We start from the raw sequence: 21,404 nt of genomic DNA on the forward strand, positions 1-21,404 counted from the left end.
GGTGCATGACTCGATCGTCCAGGAAGGAAGAGCTACCATACGAACCATAAATCGAGAAACAACTGCGATAGATGGGGAAGGAAAGAAATCTCCCTGAGAATATAGAAAAGGTTGGGTAATCCTCAACCAAAAAAATTATGGTTGGGAATGATGATAATGTAGATTTGGTTGCAAGAGAGGCAGACCAACAACGAGAGAAAGTTGCAAGGGATGATGAGGAAGCAGCTTTAAGAGATGTGAAAATTTCCTACGAAGAGGAGAGGGCTCGGAGAATTGCTCAAAATCAACCTTTGGTTCCAGACCAGTTCGGAACATAGCTCCCGGTGCTGGGAGACCACTTGGTGATTATGCTAGACCGCTCTACAACCAAGGCTTATCAAGTGTGAGACCACCTCCAGTTGCAGCTAACAATTTTGAGTTGAAGCAAGGGTTGCTTCAAACCCTTCAAAATTGTTGTGTCTTCAGAAGAAAGCCAAACGAAGATCCAAACAACTATCTAATGGACTTCGAGGAGATTATGAATGTCTTTCAATACAATGGTGTTTCACAAGATGCAGTACATTTAAGAGCATTCCCATTCACACTCAAAGATGATGCAAAAGCAATGGCTTCGAAGATTGCCTACGGGATCAATTAGAACATGGGATGAGATGACTAGAAAATTTCTTGATAAATATTTCTCATCAGCTAAGACGGACAAGTTTAGAAGTGAAATCCATAACTTCTGCCAGAAAGAGACTGAAACTGTTTTTGAAGCTTGGGGGAGGTTTAAGGAGATTGTTTGAAAATGTCAACATAGTGGAATTGAACTCTGGATGTAACTCCAGGACTTTTGGGATGGATTGGCACTGGCCTCATGTAGAACATTGAGTAATGCAGCTAGAGGCCCATTGATGAAGAAGACTCCAGAGGAGATAGTTACAATTATTGATGAGTTGTCTGAAGATGCAAATCAGTGGCCCTTTGAGAGTGCTGATAGAAGAAGATCAACTGGTGTTCACCAAGTTGATGCTAATACATCTGTGCAGGTACAACTTGATGCTATGGCCAAAGAAATATGGAGGCTAACCTTAGCCTCGATACAAAATGAGCCTCGCGCAGTGTGTGATATATGTGGAAGAGGACACCATACTCATGAGTGTCAAGCCTCAACTGAGGAAGTGAATGCTATGTGGAATTATAACTTTAATGCAATGGGTCGGAAGCACCCCGATTTTTCATGGAGTTCACCTAGGGGTACTGCAAATGCATGGCAACAAAACAACCCCAAATTATAGGGACAAGGAGTTCCTGCTTTTGTGAATCAGCCGAGGCCGAAGAGCCTCAGCAGTACAATCAGCCTAGTTTAGAAGATCTAATGAAAGCCTTCATTGTTAAGACAGATAAGAGGCTAGATGCTCATGCGGTAGCAATTCAAAATCTAGAGAATCAAGTGGGATAAATTGCAACAATATTATCTTAGAGGGTTTCAGGAACTCTCCCTGCTGATACTGAGAGAAATCCCAAAGAAACGGTGAATGTTGTGACCTTGAGCAGCAGAAAAGTGTTGAAAGATCCCACTCCGATCCAAAAAGAGGTGATACTTGAAAAAGAAAGTGGGGAGCAGCTGAAAATTAAAGTTGATAAGAAGAAGAAAGGCAAGAAGTGAGCTGAGGAAAAGAAGAAGGAAGAGAATTCGAGAAGGGAGGAACATGAAGAGAGCAAGCACATGTCTGTTTTACCTTTTCCCCAAAACCTGCATAGAGAAAAGCTGGACAAGAAGTTTGAGAGATTTCTGGATATGCTGAAACAGGTTAATGTAAATTTGTCATTCACTGAAGTGTTATCGCAAATGCTAGTTTATGCCAAATTCTTGAAGGAGATCATGAAAAAGAAGAGGAAAATAGAAGAGACCTCAGCGGTTAAGCTCATAGAGCAGTGCAGTGCAATATTGTAAAACAAACTCCCACAAAAAGTGTGGAGATCCAAAGAGTTTTACTATAGGCCAAATACCTAGACAACCAGTTAAAGTTGACTCCAATTTCCATTTTGGCACTTCAACTCACACTAATACCTATTGAACACTCCAACTTCAATAAAAATATACCTATTACATACAAACACTGATGTGACAAAACCAATATTCTTCATCGCACATGAATGGGTCTCAAATTAGATTTTTCCTTTTCTTTTCCAAAAAGGCACATCTTTTTTTCTTTCTCTTCCTCGTCTCTCCCACCACCAAATCAACCTTTCCTTTCTCCCTTCTCTCTTCTTATAATCACTACTCCATTGACACACCTTAAATAATTCACTAATCAATTATAATAATTGCAACAATTTTCTAATATAACATAAATAACATCAAATTAAATAGAAAAAAATTGCTCCTGGCATTACATGAACAGAATAATGTCGGTGGCCAAACTAGTGTTGGCCGGTAATGAGAATTCCGGCATATTCTAAAGTTTAACTATCATGGCCAAGATCATACTCATTTACTTTTGCATTTCACTATTCTCATCTTCTTTTTCAATATTCTTATGGCCTTCTCCTCAAGATCTTCTTTACTTACCAATTTTCAATTCATTCTTTATTTTTCTATTTATTCTTTTTGGTTAGATTAAAAAATAGTTGTTGATTATACTGATACAAGGATCTAATAGTTGTGTGAGGTGGGGGGAAATATGAAGGTGTGTCTACCAAGATGAAGACATGGTTGGGGGGGGGGGGAGGAGGTAGGGCAACGGAGGCCGATAGAAAAAAGTTTAAAAATCGTAGGGGCTGGGGGCCATGGAAGAAAACAGGGTCTGAAAAGGAATGTTTTGGGGAATCTTAAAATTGTAAGGATGGTAGAGATTGAAAGACTCGGGACATGTTAGTGGCTACAATGGAGTTACGGAAGAAGTTATTTTGCTATTTTGTTTTTCTTTTGTTTTGTTTCCTTTTTTTTTTTGGGTTTTCTCAAAGGTCTTTTTTTTATCTTCAAAAGTCATATGGCATTTTTTAGTTCGTCCATTTTGCCACACTGTTGTGCATGCAGCTCACGTGGCTGAATTTACTTAGGCATTTTACATGAGGCATTTAATATGTTTACATTATTGGAGTTAGAGTATTCAATAGGTGCTAACCTAAGTTTAAGGTGTTAAAATAAAAACTGAAGCCAAGTTTAAGTGGTTGTCTAGGTATTTAGCCTTTACTATACCTTGCTCTTTAGGGTCTATTAATTATAAGTCTTTATGTGATTCTGGTACATTAATTAATCTAATGCCTTTGCTATTTATAGGAAGCTGGAGAATGAGATTGAAGAGATAAGGTTTGCACCAATATCTTTGCAGCTAGTAGACCAAACGACTATAACACCCGAGGGGATAGTGGAAGATATCTTAGTGCGGGTGGATGAGTTCGTATTTACTGTAGATTTTATAGTGGTAAAAATGGAGGAGAACAAGGAGGCCCCCTCATCTTAGGAAGACCATTCTTAGCAATGGGTAGAGCTATATTAGATATACATGAAAGAAAACTCATTTTTAGAGTGAGTGAGGAGAAAATGACTTTCAAGATAGATGTAGAAATGGGGGTGAAAAAGGAGAATCCAATTGCAAGTGTTGAGTGGAAGGTGAAGGGCATGAAAGAGAAGGCAACATTGAGTGAAAAACAAAAGTGTGGGGTGTACCCCAAGAAGTTGAGAAGAAGTTGTCCGCATGGATGTGTGCACGAGTTCGGGCGTGAAGAATAGATCCCGACTTTGATTCAGATCCTGACAAAATATTCAGGGAAGTTTTCGCTACCATATACTTTTTAATTGTGTGTCATGGGGATATACCACAACTTAAAATGTGGGGTGGGGGATAGTTGTATGTTGTATGTATATTAGTTAGTTTTGCTTTTGTTAGTGTTAGTAGTTAGATATAGAAAACAAATGAAAAAATATAAAAAAATTGACTTTTTCCGATGATGGATATCATAACGACAGGTTTCTTGAGGGATTAAAGTCGAAGGAAAAAGAACATAAAGATTTTCTTTTGTTAGGTAGTGTATTATTTTCCCTTGGTTTTTTTGGGTCGTGGTTTTTTTTCCAAGGTTTTTGTTTAAACTGAGTGTAGTTAGTTTTTATATTTGTTAGGAGTAGGGAACCTTGTGCTATGATTTGAATTGAAGCAATATCTCTTGACTTTGTTATACCTTGAGAATAGTGAGTACTTTAGTTGTGACGCTTAGGCTCAGTTTTTGACTCTTGTATAAGTACCTTAAATTGTATGATCTTAACTTTGTTTAACTTCTTTGACTAGAGTGTCTTGATGAGTCCAATCCTGAGTGAGTTATGTGCCATGTGTATGTGAGGTTTTGTGTTATATGCATTGCATTTGATGTCTAAAACTTGCCCTGTGTGTTTGCAAAGTAAAATAGTAGTTTTATTTAGTCTTAAAAGTGATATAGGCATCTCTTGTGAGCCAGATATATGTTTTACCCACCTAATTGTGAAGTATCTAAGTTAACCTCTTTGAGCATGTAATCATGTTTTCTTTGGCAACCACATTTCAAGCATTACCCATTTGTTTGAATTTACTATTAATTTGAACTTTGTACCTTTCGTGAGCACTTGAATTTATAGTTGAAGTGTGGGGTGGTTGATTTGGATTTTGTAAAAGTTGAAGGTGCAATATTTTAAAAAAGTAAGAGCCACTTGAATTAAATAAGAAAAGAGAAATATAGTTGTATTGATGTGCATATATTCGTTGATAGTGGTAAATCTTGATGTAATTATGCTTATAGAAGTAGGAAGTTAATGTATATTGATGTGAAGGTGGAGTTATGATTTGACATAAGTGTGGGGTTTTGAAAGGTAAACTGTATGTATTAAAGTGCTTAGGGAGGTGTAGTCACTCTTATATCTAAATGTATCCTACCCGTCTCGCAGCCTACATTACAACCACTAAAGTCCTACCTACTTGATCCTTGATTGAATGAGCTCAATAAGTAGAGTAGTACACTACAGGCAAGGCTATGATACGTCTTTTGTGGCATATGAATGTTGTTTCTGATAGTGAGCGAATTCTTTCTATCTTGAGGATCTAATTGTTTTAATGTCTATTGTATGTGGAACTACTCTCTATTGTTGTATGATGGCACTTGATTCATGAAGGAAAGGTAATATCATTGACATTTATGTTAGAGTAAGTGAGTAAGTTATAAATAATGTGTGGCACTTGTGAGTCAAATCTTAAGGCGAGGATGTTACACTATTGTGCTTAGTCTATTTTAAATATTCTTGGTATAATGAGTTAGGAGAGTTGTTGAAAAAAGGTCGTGTCTTGATAAAGTGTAATTTGATTGCTCGAGGACGAGCAATGATTTAAGTGTGGGGTGTTGATGGTAGGCTATAATCTCATATTTTAGTCGCTTATTGCACTCTAATTCACTGTACTTTTATTGTGCTTGAGCTTTAATCACTAGTATTTTGTACTAATTGTGTGTTTTATGCCTTGTAGGGGTGATTCCGAGTGATGTAGATGTTATGGAGCTAATTTGAGCTAGTTGGAGCTTTAAAGTCTGAGTAAAGTCCCAAAGGACTATGCAAGGATCGCGCTCAGGGGTCGAAAACCATGTCTGGACTTCAAAAATCAAGCAAAAAAATAGGCTCTAAGAAATCTGCACACGCACTGCGGCTGTCCATTTTTGCTGCCTTGACAAATTGCTAGCTCCCTGATAAATTCCATTGCTGCCCCACCTGGCGCGTCACCCCATGCGGCCCTACTTGGTATAAATTCAAGGTAAAACATTATTTTTGTGACTTTTGACACATATTTGACCTAAGGAAGCTAAGGAGGAGTTGGAGGAGCAAAAGCACAAGGAATTCATCATTCAATCCTCACTCAAGACACGAGTTTTGAACGTTTTATATTTTCCTATACTTTAACATATTTGTGATGAATTACTCCATGTCTATGGAGTAGTTTACTTTAGGGTTTGCTGGATTTGGTGTATTGATGATTCTTTGTGGATTATAACTCTAGTTTTATTATTGAAGAGTCATTGGATGATTTAATTGTTGCATCTATACTCACATGTTCATGTAATCGAGAGAGGTATAACTTGTGATATATTTAGCAACAATTGGTAGTACTTAGAATTATATGGCTAACATATAGGATTTCGGTACCTAGTATGTCCTAAAACTAATAGGATTACATTGGTAACGACGTCCAAAAAAGGTAACTAGATAAGAATATCAAAGGAGATATTGTTCCAAAAATGATGAGGATATTGACTGCAAATATACCTTCGGTGAAATTATACTTATGCATCAAATATAAACAATCTCCAATTCAAGTCAATATCTCCTTTGACTTGGAACTTTGACAAGTCAAAGGAGATATTGTTCCAAAAATACGTTCAAATGGCATCATTTTTGGAACAATATCTCCTTTGATATCCTTCCTAAAGAGGCTTTTATAACATGCCTTAGACAGTAAATTTATCCTCATTATCAACCTTCGACAATAATGAATCAGCCACCTGATCATCAAGAGAGACAGGTTCCAACATTTATGCAATCAATCTCCCGGTTTTTGCTCTTTATTTATTAGAACTACAAAATATAAATATACTGAAAATTACTTTCATACAAATTTAAAAGGATATTCTTTAGTTCCGTAATAAACACATACTTAAAAGCACATTGATAGTATCATAAGTTCTACTAATTAAATAAAAAGAGGAACAAATTAAATTTATTAAGAAATAATATAGAAGAAGAAAGGATCATTTTTTACAGACAAGAAATCGTTCAATGTTTGACCTATTCTTGCTCTCATATTCTTTTTGTTTGCTGAATCTTTTTCATTTGATGCTATAAATATAATTCACTGAATGTATATTTGCAGTCAATATCCTCATCATTTTTGGAACAATATCTCCTTTGATATCCTTACCTAGTTACCTTTTTTTAGACGTCGTTACCAATATAATTCTATTAATTTTAGGACATACTAGGTACCGAAATCCTAGATGTTAGCCATGTAATTCTAAGTACTACCAATAGTTCCAAAATGACAAAAGGAGACACTGTAAAAGCTAGCTTGCCAAGTTATACTTCTGGCTCAAATGAAAAAGATTCAACTAACAAGAAATATAAAATAAGAACAAATCCAGTATTTAGTGTCTTCTTGCTTTGTGTCGGAAATGGAGAAGAGCATCCAATAAAAGATGATTTGGTTCTTTCTGAATATTTGGTTATCAATCCCAATAATGATAGTAGTGCATTTAATAAGAGAAATATTTCTTACATATATTAGTGTCATCGTTTATATAATACACTAAATTTAAATTAATCTTCTATTGTATATAGGTTGATTTTGAAGAAAAATATGCCTGTCATGCTGCTGAAAAATTTAGATACGCCGAATAGCTTATGTAATAGCACACAGATGGTATATAGAAGTTTTTGACAATAACATCATACATGCAAAAATAATGATACTGGTCAATGTGCTTCTAAGTATATTCTTATCCCTGAATTCAACTTTGGTCTTCCGAACTAAGGAATATCTTTTTGAATTTGTGTGAAAAAAATGTTTAGTATGTTTTCTTATCACGCCGTTAATGTTAAAGCACGAAGGGTTACTAATATTAACAACAACAACAACCTAGTAAAATCCCACTAGTGGAGTTTGGGGAGGGTAGTGTGTATGCAGACCTTACCCCTACCCCGAAGGAGTAGAGAGGTTGTTTCCGAAATACCCTCGGCTCAAGAAAACAAAAGGACAAAATGAGAGAATATTAGTTTCACCACAGAAATCATAGGAAAAATAGGAACAACATGAAATCCAGAAGAAGGATGCAAAGCAAAGGTGATGGCTAGTAAATAGGTCCTATATTGAAAAGTGAAATAGTACGACACAACATTGCCACTAGCTATATTAGACAAAAAACGTACCAGACTAGGCTCACAAAGGTACAAAGTAAGGCAAGACTCAACTACCTCCTAACCTACAACCCTAATACTCGACCTCCACATATTCCTATCAAGTGTCATGTCCTCGAAAATATGAAGCCTCGCCATATCCCGCCTGATCACCTCTCCCCAATACTTCTTAGGCCGCCCTATACCTCTTCCACAACCAGCTGCTCACACCTCCTTACCAGAGCATCTAGGCTTCCCTCTGAACATGCCTGAACCATCTGAACCCCGCTTCCGGCATCTTGTCATCAATGGGAGCCACGTGCACCTTCTCTCGAATATCATCATTCCTAATCTTATTCATCCTAGTGTGCCTGCACATCCGCCTCAATATCCTTATTTCATCTACTTTTATCTTTTGGATATGTAAGTTCTTAAAAGGCCAACAATCAGTCCCATACATCATTGCTTGAAACCCTTAGACTTAAGAGCATGTCTCCAAACTTTCAGTCTCTCGTTAACACCGGCTCGCAATTCATCAATTAGAACTATGTCATCGACGAATAGCATGCACCATGGCACTTCCCATTGAATATGGTTTGTCAACACATCCATCACCAGGGAGAATAAGAACGGACTGAGCGCAGAACCTTGGTGTAACCTCATTTCAACCAGAAAATGCTCAGAGTTGCCTCCTACTTTCCTAACTCGAGTCTTAGCCTCATCATACATGTCCTTAATCGCCATAATATGGGGAACCGGCACACCTTTTACCTCCAAGCATCTCCAGAGAACATCTCTAGGAACCTTGTCATACGCTTTTTCTAGGTCAATAAACACCATGTGCAGATCCTTCTTCCTCTCTCTGTACAGTTCCACCAACCTCCTAACAAGGTGTATAACTTATGTAGTAGAACGACCCGGCATGAACCCGAACTGGTTGTCGGATACAGATGTTGATTTTCACGTTCCTTGGTGAATGCAAAATATCTTTTTTTTTATGTATGTCGGCAAAAGATGATATCAACAACTACTACCAGAAAGAATATTGTATAAATACCAAATGGCCTTCCACTACACAAATTCATTATCAAGTTTATTATCTCTTTTGTATATTAGTATCATGTATGTATGAAACAGACACCAAAAATATTTCCCCGCCAATAGTCAAATTTGTAATGGGTTAGGTTCTAACTCTCTAAATGCTTAAAGAGTTCCTATTTAATTAGGAATCATTACAGATTTAATTTGTATAGATTTCACCTCATTCCTTCTTCCTCTTCCACTCAGCCATAGTTAAATCTTTGAAAGCTAACCGTCAAAATGCATACTTTGGGAAGTTTTTAATTCTTTTTGACAGCTAAATTCTTTTATTTTCTTTTACATGGTTTTGGTTCTCTTTGAGTCTTCCTATTAGGTTTTTATTTTAAAAAAAATTGGTTGTTGCTTTAACTAGACAATTGAAGATAATCTTAATTTAAAATGGGATTGATCTTGCATCGCATACAAGTTAATTTAAAGAAAATGTGCCCATAATGCTACTGAGACACTTAGATCATCAAACGAATTATGTAATGGTACAAGAATGATATGTAGAGATTTTAATAATAACATCATATATGCAGAAATCATGATGGATCAATATACTTCCAAGCATATATTTATCCCCTGAATTTAACTTTTGCCTCTAAGAAATGAAAGATATCCTTTTAAATTTAACTGAAAATAATTTTTAGTATGCTTGAATTTTGCAGAAGGGGAGGCTTGGAGCAATAGTAAAGTGTTCTATGTATGTCACGATCCAAAATTCACTAGTCGTGATGGCACCTAATCTAACCCGCTAGGTAAGCTAATTAACAATTATCTATTTTCATTTAACTTAATAAAACAATTAAACAAAGGAATTATCTAAATTTTATACTTTTCCCAAGGACTGGTATTACAAATCATATGCTTCTAAGAAGGGAGTTTACATAGCTGATATGAAGTAAATACATCTTCTGTTTGAAAAGTACATAAACAGAGTTTTATAGTCTAAGGCTACCATGAACAATAGGCAGCTACAACAGGGACGCAGGTACATCTTCCAATCAAGATTTCGTCGAACACTGCAATATCGACATCTGAAATATGCACGCAATGTGCAAGAAGTGTAGTATGAGTACAATCGACCCCATGTACTCAAAAAAGTAACAAACCTAAACTTAGGCTGAAAGCAATGACGAGCTGGAAAATACGTCGGGTCCAGCACCAATAACCAATAACAGTTCATAACATCGTAGAGCATATATAAATAAGGAAGTAACTCAGAGACAAAATAATTAGCTTTTCACAATTTTTCGAAACAGTTCTGCTTTTCAAGTACATCAGTGAAAATCAAAATCCTTTAACGAAATCATCAAGAATATGAGTAAGTTTAAAAACTATAACTTTTTCCCAAAAACTTTTCATCACGTAAATGTTTCATTTTCAGATAGCATGAAGAAAGTACATATCTATGCCTACATGTCAAGATACAGGTAAAAATCATGAATGTCACCAAAACCTAGCAGCAAAAGCAAATGCATCTCTATGCATATATATCAAGTACGCATGTCAAATGCAATGTCTCTCAGTGATGAACTCATGTACTCACACTCTCAGAGTACTCAACTTCACCGTCTCACATTATCTCTTCCTGTGATCAATACTCAGCATACTCAACACTGTACAATATCGTTGCGGCGTGCAGCCCGATCTATATATATATATATATATATATATATATATATATAAGGCTCATTGCGGTGTGAAACCCGATCCACATATATATAGCCATAAGGTTCGTTACGGCGTGCAACCCGATCCATATACATATATATAGTCGAATGCGCTCACTAAGGTGTGCAAACTCCGGAGGGGCTCCTTCAGCCCAAGCGCTATATCGTTGCGGTGCACAACCCGATCCCAAAAGTGTAATCAATATAACATGTTGCGTCGTGCAGCCCGATCCCATAATATCACTCTCACTTAGGCCATGGGCCTCACTCAGCCATCAATCCCTCCAATCTCACTCACGGGCTCACAATATCATGAAACTAGCCCGACAATAATGATATGATGTATCAATAAACAACAACTGAGATTGAGATATGATATGAATACATGAATATGATTGAGTACGAAATATCAATAAAATCAGTGAGATGACAGCAAGGAATGACCACTATGGGCCCTAACAATATCAGCATAAAGCATAAACATGATATCTAGCATGATTGACAGCTCAGTTACTTAATCACATGGTGAAAATACAGATATCAACAAAATAGGGCCACTATCCAATGCCCTGGACACAACAGAGTCACAATTCACAGGGTGCACGCCCACACACACGTCACCTAGTATGTGTGTCACCTCAACATCAATCGCATATCACGTAATCGGGGTTTCATACCCTCAACATTAAGTTTAGAAGAGTTACTTATCTTAAACAAGCTAATTCTAACGTCGAGCAAGCCAAGCGATTCTCCAAGGATGCCATCACGTGCGTAGCGACCTACGAACGACTCAAAACTAGCCAAAAGCAACTCAAATACATCAGATAAAGCCCAAGGAAACAACTTCAAATGATAAAGATCAAATTTTACATCAAATCTCAAATCCAACCAAAAATTACACCCGGGCCATGCCTCGAAACTCGACAAAACTCACAAAATCCTACAACTCATTCAATTACGAGTCCAACCATACTAGTTTAACTCAAATCCGACTCCAAACCGGTGTTCAAAACTCAAAAATTCATATTATGAAACTTTAGGCCAAAACCCCTAATTTTTCTCTTTCAATTCATCAACCAATTGCTAAAAATGAAGATGGATTCATGGAATATACTCAAAATTGAGTAGAGAACACTTACCCCAATCTTTGTGATGAAATTTGCTCCAAAATTGCCTCAATCTGAGTCTCACATCTCAAAATATAATGAAAGAACAAAACCCTCGATTTTTATAACTCTGCCCAGCACTTTCGCATCTGCAACCTTCGCTTTTGCAGAAAAGGGCTCGCATTTATGAGATAAACCGTTTCTGCGATAGCCATGACCGCATCTGCGGTTACGCTTCTGCGAAAATACCTCCGCACCTGCGGACCTTCACTCCTCAATGAAAATTCGCATCTGCAACGATTGGCTCGCATCTACGGCCATAGAACCTGCACAAACCAGCCGCAGGTGCGGTCATACCAGAACCAAAAATCTTCAGCAATGCAACATTAAATGAAAATGATCTGAAACTCACTCGAGCCACTCGGGACCCCGAACAAATATATCAACAAGTCCCATAACATAATACGGGCCCACTCGAGGCCTCAAAACACACATAACAACATCGAAATGACGAATCACACCTCAATTTGGAATCATTGAACTTTGAAACTTCAACTTCCACAACCGATGTCGAAACCTATCAAATCATGTCCAATTGACCTCAAATTTTGCACACAAGTCACATTTGACGTTACTGACCTGCTCCAACTTTCGGAATCGGAATCCGGCCCCGATATCAAAAAGTTCACTCCCAGTCAAACTTTCCAAAATCCCAACTTTTGCCATTTCAAGCCAAATTCTACCACGGACCTCCAAATCACAATCAGGACGCGTTCCTAAGTCCAAAATCACCCAACGAAGCTAACGGAACTATCAAAAATCCAATCCGAAGTCAAATACTAAAAAGTCAAACTTGGTCAAACCTTTCCAATTTGAAGCTTCTAGCTGGGAATCATTCTTCTAAATCAATTCTGAATAACCTGAAAATCAAAACCGACGATTCACATAAGTCATAATACATCATACGGAGCTACTGATGCCCTCAAACAATCGAGCGAAGTGCAAATGCTCAAAACGACTGGTCGGGTCGTTACACTGTATAACCTATAAGTCACGGATTCAGGCCGTGAAAGCAGCCATTAATACTTACATTAGGTTAGTTATGTACATCACACTCCTTGGGTATGTCCCTTCTCCAGACTATGCGTGAATGAGGGATGTTTTGTATACTGAACTAGCCTTTTTTATGATTATGTTTTGTAATGACAATGATAAAGGACAAGGGCAAACAATCCAAATATTGGATTATATTTGCTGCAATATATTTTCTTGTACGGATAACTATATGGTGCACTTTCAAGAGGAATATCAATATCGACGAAAAAAGTTCTAGTTATTATGGAGCAACCAAACTGTTAGAAGGAAACATACACATACAATAACATTTACAAAGAATTTTTTCATAAAATATCACCACATTGCATATTTCTAAATTATAAGTAGATAGTCATATTATCTAACTAACATGATAAAACCAATCATTTTTGCAGGTTCAAATAATGATGTCTAATCACTTTGAATTTACGTATTATACCAATACGTACTATTATTAACGTGCAACACATGTTCGTAGAAATTAGTTCCTTAAATATACATGTATCGACTCAAGCTCAAAGAATCCTACAATAATTGTAGAATGCACTTTTACAAGTGAAGTTATATCTCAAATCTTAGCTTGTAGGCATATGTAGTATCCTCTCTTGTGTTATACTTAAGTATTCTTTTTCTTTTTTTTTTCATTTGGTTTATTCATTCAAATTCCCCAAATCTAACAAATTGAAATCCTTGATCTACCTTTGTCATTGTAAGATTTTATATAATTAAAACTATATAGCATAATTCAATGATTTCAGTATTTTTGATATGGAGTATAGGTATATATGTTAAAAATCACTAAAACTGCAAGAAAAAATAATAATTTTAACCTATAATTTTTAATTGGTAATGGATTCATGGTAAAAGCCTAAAGGTTGAACCCGTAAAATATAAATTCTAGATTTATCACTTTGAAATAGTGCACCCATCTTCTTAGAATCTCGAATTCGCGTCTGGTCAATCATAATCTTTTTCATTAATGATAATAATTAGAACAAAAAACGTAGGCGTAATATATAGATCGGAAGTCAAACATAGGAAGAGGTGCCTATGGTTCGGGGCGAAACGAGTAACGAAAAAATGAATAAATTATCCGGTCCGATCCATATTTAATACGGATAAAAAATGGTTAACCGGCGGATAATATGGGTAACCATATTTGTCCATGACTTCTTGCATATGATCAATTTTGAGAGAATTCTTAGTCTCTAATTTGAGGAACACCAATTTGAGGCTTTACAGATGTAAAAGTTAGACCCATTAAGTATCTATTGGTTAACTATTTTCTAAATGGATAATATAATTCTTATCTATATTTGACCCGTTTTAAAAAAAAAAATATTATCTAACTCATTTTTTAATAAATAAAATGGATGATTAAATATATATATTTTAACCATTTTGCCACCCGATGTACCTTAGAAGTGGAATTAGAATATGAGCAAACAGTGTATTTCCAGTCATATGAATATATTTAACTCTTCTTTTTTAACCCCTCTCATAACCCAGAACAGGCCGATTTCAATGGCTGGAATACATAGACACCTCTTAACTTTTTAGTAAAAATTGTTTAGACGCCTCAACTAGGACCATGACCTATCTACCGCTCGATTGAAGTTTGCAGCATAGCAGAGTTGTGGATTTAGTATGCAGATTAGTTAAAACAGGGTAAGATGGCAAAATGCTCAAACACTTGAGAAAAGAGGTATGTGAAGTGTTTCTGTTACAACAGTCAATATGTGAAGTCTTTATTAAAAACGTATTGCAATACCACATGCCCTTGAAATTAGATAAGTGTGTTTAACTCAGCTAAATGTTGGTAGGGAAATTGGAATAGATTTGTCTAAAATTAAGAGTAACAAATTGGATTGGATCATTCATCTCAACTTTCCCTGTGGAATCATAGATTAGTGTGTTTAACTCAACGCATGAGTTTATTAGTTAAAAACCATAGAATTCTGTATTAATTTTGTCCTCAACCTATGCTTCTTAGTTTACAGTTTCTTTCCTTCTTTATAAGCTCTCAGTTTTCTTTAAGTAATTATTATGTTCTTAGGTAAGTGGCCTACTGTGATCGTGCTAGAAATAATAAAATGAGAATTATGAAGACAAGTTAATCAAGTTGTCACTTTTCACTAAGTGTCTTGCTTCAAGAAGGGGATCTTATCGCGACGTGTAAGAGTTGTCGCTGTGTGAAAAGGAAATCATGTGTTCTAGCCGTGCAAAGTGCAAACAACATCTTGCAAAAATGCAAAGTAAGGTTTTGAACAATAGACCAAATGTGTTCGGCCCCTCTCTAGACCCCACACATAGTGGGAGGTTAGTGCACCGGGCTGCCCTTATTTTTATATATCTTGTTTCAAAATTTCTTAACTGATCATGGGATGTTTGGAAATATAACCTTTCTTTATTAATTTAGATGCTATGTTCTAGCATCACTCTGGTGTGTTTGTCTGGCTCTTTCTCTAGGTTGGGCATAAGTGTGTGTGCTTCTAGCTTGTAAAATGTAAAATCAAAAGCTGATAACAGGAGAATCTTAGTAGTCCAGTTGATTGGCTACTTGAATTTTCACCTTGTTGGTGGGGGTTCGATTCCCCTCCTTGCAATATCTTCCCCCATTTCCCCTTCCCCTCCTGCTATGCACAATGAAAAAAATGATAACAATAACTATATAAGAGCTGTAACATTACCGAGATATGGTGTGTTTCTCACGTAGAAAGATGACCATTGTGTCGTTTCTTCTTGACTTATTAGTGATGATATCTTTTTGATTCCCTCTTCAATTCAGTTCTAGGAATTGGGTCTTATGTGAACAACACATACTGAAGAAGATGAGTGAGTCTAAGAATTGGTTGGTTAGTAGAAATCATGATCTAAGGAAGCAAGGATCAAATGAGGGATTTTTTCAAACATGTAAACTTGAGAAATTAGCTGTACTAAAATTTGTTGCCGCTGGTATGTTCAACTTGTGTGATTTCAGATTCAGCAATCCATTTATGTCATGTGACTTCAGATTGAAATACTATTGGGAATTCCCTTTCCAGTAAGTCCAGTAGTACTCTTGTCACCTGACGCGTTTGGGTACAGTAACGTATAAGGCATCTGTATAGGTCCTTTTCGGTTCTTCAATGTATTGTCGTTGTTCCTATCCATTATTCTGTTCTCGATTTCTACCAGTTTGTCATGGAATCCCTCAAATGCATGTCGTGGTTTACTATCAGAAGTCCATTCAGGAGCATCTCTTTGTCCAAGATAAATCTCATCTGAAGAATGCATGGATAACATCTCTATCAAAGAGATGCCAAGAAGAGTTTGGAACTGGGCTGTGATGGTCTTTAGGTAGGCTCGCTCATGGTTTGACTCAAGCTCAACATACTCAGGAGTGCCTGGCATTGGCATAAAGCGCCGGCTTACGGTTGGGCGATTTGGGAGATAACCAGCATAAGGATATTGCCCAAAATTAACTGCTGCATGAAGAGCAGAAGCCACCCATATGATTATGGTGCATGTTTGGACAAGCTCAGCTCTTGTCTGCATCTGAGGCCACCATGGTTCATCTTTCAAGTCACCATGACCCACGTTGCGAACTTCTGTCCACCATGATTGAAGTTCAGGATCATCTTGGATCATTTCATCCGCTATGTAATAGAATGAGCAATACTCTTCCACCCAGGTTTCAATTGCTGACCAAATCTCAAGTCCATCAACGGCGTAAGGATAATCCTCTATCAGAAGTCTAAGGCCATGAGGCTGGCTTGGGTCTGGTACTGCAACTCCTCTATAAATTAAAAATAATTGAGAGCATTACTTGGACAAGATGGATATGACATTGAATTTTAAGCTGTAACAACTAGTGACCTACCTCTTAAGTAGATCTGCAGGGAGTGCCTGCTCAGTGAACACCCAATTCTTATAGATGGAAGAAGACATTTCCATGGCATACTTGGATGGAAATACTGTCAACTCAAGTATTCCACCTGCATTAATGAGGATCTGCCGAGCCAAAGCATTGATGTTCATTGTATCACGGAAGTGGGGATGTAGAAGCTTATAGATTGGATGAAGCACACTCAATTGTCTGTTTGTTGCTATAATAAATGGCTCTAAAGCTGCATGGGTATTCAACCTGCAAAGTATGTAACAAAATTAATGTAGTGACTTCAAGAGGTGACCTGCTTCTATAGTTTCTACCTTTTCATCTGCTTTGTTAAGTAGCTCACCAGTGACTGACGAGCTGATGATACCCAGAATCATTTACAGCAACATAGGCTTTAGCCAGATGCCAGACATAGCCTTCAGCACTCTCATCATTACATGGGGTAAATACTTGACTGCTGGAACCATGTTTATCTCCTTGTGGGTGTGGTAAGCTCAGTTCGATTGCAAGTGGCTTCAATGTTCCATCATCTTGGAGTAAAAGGAGGGTCCGACTAGCATAGATCTTATTGGATGTTGAGTTAATCCGATTAAGATAAGGCATAAGCCCGTCATGATAATCTAAGATGAATAGCCTGTTATACTTTATTGCCTGTGACCACAAAAGATAAATGTGTAAAATATATAGAATCTAAAATGGAAACAGATGAATAGTTTCCATATACAAAGGATGCCTTGGTTTTCTCTTCCTTTCTTTATGATAAATCACCAGAAAAAAGTTGGTCCTCAGAAAAAGAAAAAAAAAACAGAAAAAGAAATGAAGAATGAGTATTACATCATCCACAGTTAGTCCATCCATGTATTTCTCAATCTGCTCTCTTGTGATTTTACTAGTTTGGTTGCCATATACTTCAGGATTTAGCTTGCTTGTGGGTGGAAATTCCTGATAGGCATTTAGTCTTTTAGTATCTGCATTCAAAGAGTACAAAAACACATAGAAAAGATAAAAAAATTCGTAATTGATATTACCTGGAGACGCTGGATAATCACAGGATTGACTCCAGCCAGCATTTCACGTCCAAACTCTTCATCTGTCCTCCATGCAGAGTTATCTTCTGTATTTTTTTTTTTTTTTGGGAAAGGGTTCACAATTAATTTACTTTTTCACCTTAGGAAGTACTCAGAGGCTAAAGTAGTTGTGGAGCCAGAGAAAGAGAACACATAAGCACCTTTAATTACATGAGGAATTGGAAATTTATGAAGTTGTCCTTTAAGCATCTCCCATGGCATGCTTTCCGTGGAGTTATCAGGAACTCGACCTTTATAGACTTTTTGTACATGTTTGAAGCTGTTAAACTCATTAAAAGGTTTGGCTAACAGAGATGCAAGCTGTGGAATTATGACCCGACCCATTGATTTGGCACCATATCGAAGGAAATCCATAAATTTCACATGGTTGAAACGTTCATCTCGTGGAACATAAATGTTCAAACTCAGAAGTGGAAGCCGGCTCTCTAAGCTAGAATCTGTAACAGCAAACTTAACTCTTTCAACATGTTCTATTAGTGGTTCTAAGACAACACCTGGAAATATGATGACATTAATATGTTTGCAGCCTAACCTCTTTTAGTCAGTGGACGGCCCGTTCTTCCCCTTCGGGGGTATGGATAATCCTTTCCCCCACCAAGCACTGGTCGACCATGTCCTAAATCATTGTAGACTGCATAGTCGTAAACCCTGTCCCATTCCTCGAGTTTGCCAGAACCTGTACCCTGAAGATTAATGAGCTCCTCATTCCTGTATGGCCGAAGGGGTTCTGGTGTGTTGCATGGCAGGTATGTCTGATAACACCAAAAATTAGAGATTCAGTCTCTATCATGATCCATAAGTTTGAATTAAATCCTGTACGCACGACTTGGTTAAGATTTAGTATGTCAGTGTAGGTATAATGTGAGATTAGAGAACTTCAACTAGTTTGGATTGAGGAATAGTTGATTGATTGATATGACAGTCTTATTTTCATCTATATAAAAACTCTAGGTTTACATAGCCTTCTATCCTGTCATACTTTAGGACTGTCATCATAATCCTGTAAGTCAGGAAGTTCAGAACTATTTTGAAGAGGAACATATCTTATTTAACTTGAAAATGTATTTTTTTTTTTTTTTTGTGTATCTGGGAATCATACAGTTAGGTTTAACCTATCAGTATGTATTTTTTGCCTAGAAAATTGAAGTGCATCCTCAACCTTAGTGCTTTCTTCTGCAATTACGTGTAATAAGCTCTGCCAGTTCCTGTTGAGTGATTACAATGTTTTGCAGGCATCATATAGATTCCTGGAGTAAGGTTAAGAAATATGAATACCTTGTTGCTAAAAAACACCCGATCGTACTTGTAGCGATGTGCTGGATACACCCAAGAATTGCAGACGAAACGAACTTCACCATGTCCGGGAATATCTTCTAAAGCAACGGTCTTCAGGTAAAACTGGCTATGATGATAGTTCTTTATAATGAAAGCACCTGGAACTCCTATTGACTCATCCAACTCAAATGTAATATTGAATGTAGCTTCTTCCACTGATATCCAAGTCTTGCTGGATGTCCAGTCCAAAATTGCTGGTTTTCCCACCTTCCCTTTTGATCCATTTCCTTTAAGAATGAAAAAAAAAAATTGTGCTTCAATGTTACTGTACAGAATAACATACATTCTGCATTTATTGCATTAAGGCTTCCAAATTAATCCGAAGTAGTTGATTTCAAACATTTAAACGACTGCAGAGAAGGAACTATCAAGGTTTTCTTATGGTATTTTTGCTTCTAAATGGGAGGAAACCAGGGAAATAAAACCTTTAGATTTATTCTGCTGCTTACTTTCGCAAAATTTGTTGGTGAAAATGGAATAACCAGGCATTCAGAATTCAGGTAGTGGAGGTTCAGGAGTTAAAATTTTGAAACTCCAGAATAAGAGTTTGTTACTAAAATGGCGTCGGAGGTTTAATGATTTTAACAATGAACTATGGAACAATGTTATAACCATTAAATATATGGTAAGAATGAGGAGAGGTGCACTAACAGTGTAAGAGGTGTGTATGGTGTATCTGTTTGGAAGCCTACTAGGAGTCTATGGGAAGAATTTTATGACTGTTTAAGCTGAAAGTTGGCAATGGAAGAAGAGTGAAGATGTGGTCAAATAGGTGGCTATGACACTTCCTTAATTGAGCAGTTTCCAGATCTTTATGCAATCATATCGAACAAGCACTCTATGGCTGATTTCTACTTTTATTTAAGAAGGAACTTGGATGACTGGGAGATTGATTGCATAAATGACTTCATTCAACAGCTAAAACCTGTCTCTATTTGATGATCAGGTGGCTGATTCTTTGTTGCGGACGGTTAAGAAAATGGTAAATGTACTGTCAAAGTAATGTTATAAAAGCCTCTTGAGGAAAATAGGTGGAATCCATGACTGTTGACCGTGGAAGATAATCTGGAAATCTATTGTCCCCGTAGAGCTGCTTGCTCCACTGCACTGTTACCAAGAAAATATGGTCAATGTTCCGGAGCATTTTTGGAGTCCAATTGGTTACGCCAGGAAGAATAAAACTTGCCTTACACAGCTCGTATGCACAGCCATTTGCTAGGGGCAGCAAACACTGCTGCAATGCAGTTCCTACTTGCATATTCTGAATACTTGACTAGATAGAAAGCAACAGATGTTTTAATGATAAGAGTGATAACATTGCAAATGTAATATCTAGATGCTGTACGGATCTTTCTTTGTGGTGTGGGAAGAACATTGTATCTGACATAATAACTAACAAGTATAATAACTAACAAGTTTGTTTGCATCTCTTTGCTCAGCTCTAGGGAGAAAATGTAAATTACCAGGATCAGCATGGACATCACTAATGAGCTCTAGGATGACGCGTTTGCCAAAGAGCTCGTGCATTCGATCAAGGAAGGCAGAACCAGCATCCTTGAAGTTCAATACATTTTTCTTCCTCAGTACAACTGTCCCCTTGATCTTAATGGAACTGGTTTGATTGCTAGAATTGCTTTCTATTGGAACGTCATGCTGCTTCCCGCAAACCATTTCCAGCATTTTCTCCAGTACCTCTGTACAACATGGTGGAAAGATCCCCATTGAACAAAATGGAGATACAGAACAAGTCCTAAAGATATGTTTTTGAGTTGAAATAAAGCAAATGTATCCTCTTTGTATTAGTGCAACAACAGTGATAGACTTTTGTGTACTATTATAGCTGCAGTAGACTTGTATATCGTTGGAATCCCAACTTGGATCAATTGAGGCATCCACGTTGGTGTTAAGAAATTCTAAATCTTAGCTGGACAAGTTTGACTTGATCCTTCCTTGTAGAAAAAAATATGATCCTGGTAATATATTCACAGAGCTTGAATGTGATCAAGATCCGGTTAACAAGCTTTCACTGTCTCCAGATATGTTTAGCATTAGTATAGCACCAACTTCTAATATGCTACCATTTTTTAATTGCATGAACTTGTAACAGTGATATATATATACACTTTACATATTATTAGTTTTAAATATTAAAAGAAAAAAAAAGAATGAAAAGTTGCTGCAAGAGTGAAATGACTTGCTCATGATAAATGATTTTAGGCATTACTTTCGATAGAAAATGATCTTCTCATGGAAAAACATTTT

The 21,404-nt window shown here is 36.9% G+C and overlaps 1 protein-coding gene, 1 long non-coding RNA gene and 1 other non-coding gene across 4 annotated transcripts; 1 reads left to right on the plus strand and 2 right to left on the minus strand.

Annotated features, from left to right (window-relative positions):
* Window positions 1-698: 698 nt before the first annotated feature.
* LOC142162534 (small nucleolar RNA R71) lies at window positions 699-805 on the minus strand. The gene has a single exon (XR_012693784.1). It is a non-coding gene; the product is annotated as a small nucleolar RNA R71 (small nucleolar RNA).
* Window positions 806-14,292: 13,487 nt separating this feature from the next.
* On the plus strand, window positions 14,293-21,147 carry LOC107784701 (uncharacterized). 2 transcript variants are annotated; one of them, XR_001647734.2, is made up of 3 exons: window positions 14,293-14,547; window positions 19,040-19,199; window positions 20,089-21,147. It is a non-coding gene; the product is annotated as an uncharacterized LOC107784701 (long non-coding RNA). The 2 variants fall into 2 exon arrangements; XR_001647733.2 differs by having other exon boundaries at window positions 14,299-14,547; window positions 20,582-21,147.
* Window positions 15,169-20,864, minus strand: LOC107784700 (putative linoleate 9S-lipoxygenase 5). Its single transcript, XM_016605861.2, has 9 exons — window positions 20,606-20,864; window positions 19,083-19,369; window positions 18,340-18,559; window positions 17,948-18,244; window positions 17,748-17,833; window positions 17,554-17,661; window positions 17,063-17,370; window positions 16,705-16,968; window positions 15,169-16,620 (listed from the first exon to the last, which is right to left on the minus strand). Exons 1-9 carry the CDS (start codon window positions 20,862-20,864, stop codon window positions 15,852-15,854), a joined length of 2,598 nt encoding a protein of 865 aa, XP_016461347.2. The 3' UTR covers window positions 15,169-15,851.
* Window positions 21,148-21,404: the final 257 nt, after the last annotated feature.

This window comes from Nicotiana tabacum, chromosome 7 (assembly GCF_000715075.1).
Source record: "Nicotiana tabacum cultivar K326 chromosome 7, ASM71507v2, whole genome shotgun sequence".
Taxonomy (NCBI): domain Eukaryota; kingdom Viridiplantae; phylum Streptophyta; class Magnoliopsida; order Solanales; family Solanaceae; genus Nicotiana; species Nicotiana tabacum.

Coding starts and splice junctions, on each gene's coding strand:
- LOC107784700 (XM_016605861.2), bottom strand. CDS start 20,864: ATGGGGATCTTTCCACCATGTTGTACAGAGGTACTGGAGAAAATGCTG. Junction 19,370..20,605: donor TGATGTCCATGCTGATCCTG/GTAATTTACATT, acceptor TCATTCTTAAAG/GAAATGGATCAAAAGGGAAG. Junction 18,560..19,082: donor GGGTGTTTTTTAGCAACAAG/GTATTCATATTT, acceptor TGGTGTTATCAG/ACATACCTGCCATGCAACAC.